The sequence below is a fragment of the Hordeum vulgare genome, chromosome 4H, assembly GCF_904849725.1.
Source record: "Hordeum vulgare subsp. vulgare chromosome 4H, MorexV3_pseudomolecules_assembly, whole genome shotgun sequence".
Lineage (NCBI taxonomy): Eukaryota > Viridiplantae > Streptophyta > Magnoliopsida > Poales > Poaceae > Hordeum > Hordeum vulgare.
This window is the reverse complement of record NC_058521.1, coordinates 118,509,280-118,515,492: the sequence shown is the minus strand read 5'-3', so window position 1 is coordinate 118,515,492 and position 6,213 is coordinate 118,509,280. Positions and strand designations below refer to the sequence as shown.

At 48.2% G+C, this 6,213-nt stretch overlaps 1 protein-coding gene across 1 annotated transcript; it reads left to right on the top strand.

Moving 5' to 3' along the window:
* The first annotated feature begins 845 nt into the window (after window positions 1–845).
* LOC123448087 lies at window positions 846–2,755 on the top strand. Its single transcript, XM_045124856.1, has one exon. It carries the CDS (start codon window positions 1,436–1,438, stop codon window positions 2,372–2,374), a length of 939 nt encoding a protein of 312 aa, XP_044980791.1. The 5' UTR covers window positions 846–1,435; the 3' UTR covers window positions 2,375–2,755.
* The last annotated feature ends 3,458 nt before the right edge of the window (window positions 2,756–6,213 follow it).

Here is a 6,213-nt window from a genome sequence, read left to right as displayed (position 1 = left end):
TAGCATAAAACCTTACAAAAACAGTAAAACACTCTTATAAAATCGAGCCAAGAAATATGGTGATCGTAGAATATATTACGATATTTGAAATTTATTATACATTGCACGGAAGCTCTGCAATTACCTGCTCTTTCATAACAATTCATTTTCTTTGAAAAATGTGCACTGAACTATCTTCTTTGGCGCCACGAACCATTCCTGTACCGCAAACCTCTCTGTTGCAACGCCGTTTCTTTTTTCCTTTGAAATGTCAAAGAACATACATTAAGTAGCATAAAACCTTAAAAAACAGTAAAAGGCAAGAAATCCGGTGATCGTAGAATATATTACGATATATGAAATTTATTATACATTCCACGGGAGCTCTAGCAGATCCGTTACATACCGTTATAGCACGATGATAACCAGTTGAGTTGTGGAATCCAGTGGTTGGCAAAGGACTCGACAAAAGATTAGCAATCACGCTCACTGCCGGTGGGCTTCAGCCCAGGGGTCCCACGCTTCAGCGACCTACAAACACAGGGCTTTACAAAGAGACCCCACCCCGCGAATCATCCCTTCCCAGGACAGGAGCATCCAGACGTTGGGCAACAAAGGCGTTCTCCGCCAGCCGATGGAGCTGGCATGTCCGGCCCCACAGGTCAGCGAACAGCACTGCCATCTTACAGAAAAGCCCCCCTAGAATCTCCTGTCTACAAACGAACTCCTCACAGCTGGACCCCACTCTCTAGCAAGGAGAAGCCAGCTGTCCAGGGGCAGGCCGGTAACTCCGCAGGGGCGGACCTGCCAAGTGTGAGCAGGCCGGGTATTCTATTGCGGGAAAAACCAGGGGGGAAAGAGATTTACACATTTCCATCCGAGACCCTGAAAAAAATGCGTCCCCATCAAAACCCTCTCTCCTTCCTTTCCTTGCTGTCTCTCTCTTCCTAAAATTTCTCCCTCTTTCTCTCTCGCCTCACTCTCTCTCGTCTCGTCTCCCCCCACCCCGCTGCCGAATCCCCAACCAAACCCCGCCGTCGCAATCGTCCGCACGCGCGCGCGCGGGTTTCTGTGGACGCCGGCGTCCCCGGCCCGGATTGATCCCGCCGCTCCTCTCCTCTCCTCCTCCCGATTCTCGCCATCCAATCAATCTCTTCCTTTGCTCCCTTCCTTTCCCGGCCGCCTCCTGGTTTCTTGCCGAAATTGCCTGCCACCTGTTTGGACTCTGGAGACGAGGGCGCGCGCATAACTTGCCTCGCCATTGCGGCTGCTCTGCTCAGCCCGGCTGCTTCCTTGGATCTGCTAGCTCGCCCGCGCCGGCCTCCGGGGCGCGCTCCCCCGCTCCAAATCTCGTCCTTGTTTTGGAGGTCCTCCTGTGCGGATGAGGAGGGAATCCTGACTTTTGCTGGGCTCCGGCGGTTCTCTTCCTGGATCCTTGCGGCGGAGGCGTGCCGGGATGGGTTTCTTGATCTGCGCCTGCCTCCTCCAGCTGCTCTTCTTGGGCTCCTCTCCGGTGGCGGCGCAGTCGCCGTCGCCGGCGAGGGCCCTGGACGCAATGCTGCAGGAGTACGCGTACCGGGCCTTCGTCCGGCCGCACACCGGCATTGTCTACAACGGCACCGTGCCTTCGGACCTCGCCGGCGTCGCGGTGTCCGGGCTCCGCCTGCGCAGCGGCAGCCTGCGGAGGAAAGGCTTCTCCAACTACTTCAACTTCAGGATCCCCCCTGGCGTCATCGTGCAGCCGTACGTCGAGAGGGTGGTGCTAGTGTACCACAGCCTGGGCGACCTCTCGGAGAAGTACTACCCGCTCCCCGGCTACACCTATCTCTCGCCCATTCTCGGGCTGCTCGTCTACGACGCTGCCAACTTGTCAGCAGTGGGTTTGTCCGAGCTGAGCATCGTCGCGTCAGGGAGCCCCATTTCTGTGAATTTCAGCAATGTCAGGGCGGTGCCGCCAGGCAGTCCAGCGCCGCAGTGTGTGTGGTTCGATTTGGATGGCGTGCCACAGTTCCGGGCCTTGGAGGCAAACAACGTGTGTGCAACGTATCGCCGAGGGCACTTCTCCATAGTGGTGAACTCCAGTGAGGTTGCTCCTGCTCCAGGTCCTTCAGGCGCAATTGCCCCGCCAATACCGACTGATGGTGGTCGTGATAAGGGTAGTTCGGACGCATGGAAGATTGCCGTCGGCGTTGTTGGGGGTGTCATTGCATTGGGGCTGTTGGCTTTGCTTCTGGTATGTTTCCTCAGATATAAAAAGGAAAAGAAGATGGAGGTTATGGAACGAAATGCAGAGGTCGGGGAGACTTTGCGCATGGCGCAGGTTGGGCGGACGCAAGCGCCTGTAGCGTTCGGAACGCGAACAAAACCTGTGATTGAGAGTGAGTATGTTGCCTAGTTGATTTTTGGTGTTTTGCAGAATTCAGGCAACAGCAGCAATGCTCTAAGATGATGCCCTGAGATGTGGAATTGTCCACCGGTCAGTTGAGGCAGAAAGCATTCCATATCAGTGAGGGTGCTGTGAATTGCTAGGTTTAGGGTTCAGCTGCTGCTCCTTGCGGGTAGCAAATTCTTTTGGCGGTTCTTATTAGGACTTGAATTGTTCTGCAATGGTTACTGTTGATGTTCATAGTCGCCTGTTCCTTGTTGGGTTCGTCTGCAAGCAAGCAATGGAGAAGAGATATTTATCATGCCAGATTTGGAATCCTTTGATTATTTTTTCATTGGTGTATTCAAAAGGAAAATGGGCCTGGCAATAAAGCAGGTAATATTCATTGAACATGAGATTGTGCTATTCCAGTGAACTTCATACAGGCTCCAATTCAATTCCATTTTGGTGCCTTTTAGCTTCTCCTGTTTGGACACATGTTTAATACAATGTAAATGTTTACTCATTTAGTTTGGTTTGGTAACTAATCTGCTTATTTAGATTTCAGTGTTGCTTGTTTTAACATGCAGTCTGTATGCAGTTAGAACTTCCCTTTTTCTTCTCAGAAAGGTTCTCATTTCTAGCTGTACCTTATTGATGACCGAACCTTGTGATTTAACATGCAGTCTGTGTGCAGTGAGAACTTTCCTTTGCCTTCTGAGAAATGTTCGCATTTCTAGCTGTACCTGATTGATGATGAAACCTTGGGATTTAACATTCAGTCTGTGTGCAATGAGAGCTTTCCTTTGTCTTCTTAGAGATGTTCGCATTTGTAGCTGTATTTCCTTGATGATCAAACCATATGATTTGTTTCCAAAGTAAGACTAAACTCTCGAACTTACCAGCGTGTCATTGTTATTGTTTTTCATTAACAGTTTTAGTTTCTTTCATGCTGAGTTGGGTAAGAATGGCCTAAATGCTGCGTTCTAAAACGGCAAAAGATGTTTGACTGGTGCAAGTGGGACCAAACATCAAACCGAAGATAGAACAGATGATTTGATAATCTCTGCTAACAAAATGAGAAAAAAATATATTATTCATCGGTATGATTTCGGGTCAGTCTGCTATTTCAAAGCCTAGGTATGACCTTTTAGGGTATTATTTTTCCAGCATAGTGTTGTCCGTGAGGCATTAGACGATGTACGGCGAAAGCAAGGTGCATTTACATCTGAATACTTTAGTTTCGAGTCTGTTGCATAATTTCCTGTCTTTAGTATTGTTCACCACCTTTACCCATGCTGGTCATGGAGCTCTCCTCTGTTTCTCACACTTGAACAATTGACAAGGTAATTTAACAAAGGCACTTGACCGAAAGTCGAAACTCAGGTGGAGATACTTGTCACAAAATCCCTTGGGTGGAGGTCATGAACAATCTATAATTCGACAGCCTGCCTCTGGTCCAACCTTTTGGAGCATGCTGCGCTCTTTCAGGCTTGCATTGTTCTTTGCTGTGTCAGTCATGGGTGCACGTTCATCTGATCATTTCCATGCTGGATACGGTATAAGATGATCATTTCCATGTTGCATATCAAATAAGCACAAGGAGGCTTAGAATAGGCTGTTACTTTGCAGCTCATCCTTTAGTTATCAAATGTTTCTGTCTGCATGAAAATTTCAAACAAGATGGACACATTCTTGAAGCTATTATTTGTTCCAAGAAGGTGGTCCGGGAGTTGAAAATGTTCCAGACTAGAATATGTAGACATAATATCCTTTCAAGTGGTGAGTGTGGTGCTGAAGTGTTCTGCAGAAGCAACCCGGAGTACTATTATAATGATAGTGCTAAGCTGGTAGCACTTGCCTGCACTTACAGGCAAATGTAATCAATTTTGTACAGGCTTAGCCCTGCACGCATGTGAGCGGCACCCTGATCCTTGTAGATCCTGCCAACTTATGCCAGCCAGCCAGCCAGCTGATACGTATGGAATAGAGGCAAGAACAGGCACACCAGAGCATGGCAGAATGTTCTGGGGCGAGGCCATGTCTTTTTCTTCTTTGGCTGTATAGCTGTAGAAACCATCAAAGCGGAGAGAGCCAACCAGGGCCATTTCATTTAGACCTTGTTCGGTTGCACAGGGTTTGAAGGGGATTAAGAGACCTTGTTCGGTTGCATAGGGTTTGAAGGGGATTAAGAGGGATTGTGAGGGATTAAATACCCTCTAGGTCAAATTCCTTTCCAATCCCCTCCAAACCTCTTCAATCCCCTTGGGAGAAGGGATTAAACGAACAATCCCTTAGGCCTCGTTTGGTTAAGGGGGATTGGGGAGGTTTTGAGAGGGAGAGATTTCAGGGGATTGGATGAATCCCTTTGTTTCACCCAATCCTCTCAGATCCCCGGAGCTTTGCTTCCACTAGTTCCTCGAGGAGGGTTTTGAAACACATGGATAGAAAGGGATTGAAGGGGAACGGAGGGGATTGGGCTAAGCAAACCCCTCCTACCAAATGGGCGCCCGAGGATCTATGGGGTTTCTGCCCCTCCCGAGAATTTTTCTCTCAAAACCTCCCCAATCTCCATTAACCAAACGAGGCCCTAGGAAGGTGAGAGTTTTGCCTGGTTTTCTCAGGAAATCGGGCTGCTGTTTCCTGCTGCGAGATTTTGCCCCGGAAAAGGCGAAAACTCAATCATTTCCTTTAAATTTCATTCAAATCAAATGGGTTCTTTTCAAGGATGGACTGAAGAATGGGGTTGGTAGGTTGGCCCCTGGTCTGGTGTGGTCTGGTCGGCAGCTTTGGAAGCTGGTGGCGCCAACACTGGCATTGTGCACGGGAATCTTCGCTGTCACTTGCACCACCCCACTGCATAAGACAGCTCACACATTTGTTTCATCGTCAGGCACAGGCAGTGTTGTTTGCTTTGCTTTGTTTGTTTGTTTAGTGGGACTGGCGTATCCCTTTACTACTCCTCCTCCTACTACTTACTCTTGGATTCTGCATTGTTAGACTCAATGTTAAGAATAAATTCGCATTAGTAGTGCCACCATTGCCTATAGTACTAGCATCAACACAGCAGATGGAACAACTGATCATCATGCTGGTACTTGTATCAAGAGAGCTTTTTGGAATGTTTGTTCGGTAGTTCGTGGGCAGATTTTGTGCTTGTGGTTAACTGTGGGTTAATGATGGAGTAGCACTCGTACTAGTACTTCATCCAGCAATTAGCCAGGTGAGATGTCTGGTTTGAAACTAGAGACTATACTATGTGCAGTGCAGGTGAGTGTGGTCCATGTCCATGAGCGCTGCATTGACTAGCGGCGAGGACTGGGAGGATCTGGGGTGGTTGTTTTTAATTAATGAAGCAAAGCCCTTCATTTTGAAGCAGCTCAGGTTGTGCTCACCCAAGTTCAAAAGACAAGTCCCTTTGGAAACCACATGGTCCGATCACCTAAACAACTTTAATCACTAGCAAGTACGTACAATGGACCTAACAAAATCATGATATCATCATGTGTGTAATGTAAATACTAATCAAATGGGAATCGAGAGAGCACTCGGCTTGTGAGTGGTAGGCTAATGACTATAGGTTTCTTGATCACTTGGCAATCTATGGATGATAGTATAACGAAAATGGGACGGCGACAAGTCGTGGCGTTGCCGGCAGGGAAATACTCTGTCTGCCATCCATCGTCGTTCAACCGAGCGGGCCAGCCATTCGCTGCCAGGAGGGCGGTGGAGAATGAATGAAAGCCTTTCTTTTTGGTACTCTATTGTACTTTTCGGCTGCCAGAAAAGCTTTCTTTGCATAATTTTTAAGCCGTGGTCAGGTGTAGCAAGTACAACGAAAAATCGCTGTCACGAATTGGCAAAGTTCT

Coding starts and splice junctions, on each gene's coding strand:
- LOC123448087 (XM_045124856.1), top strand. CDS start 1,436: ATGGGTTTCTTGATCTGCGCCTGCCTCCTCCAGCTGCTCTTCTTGGGC.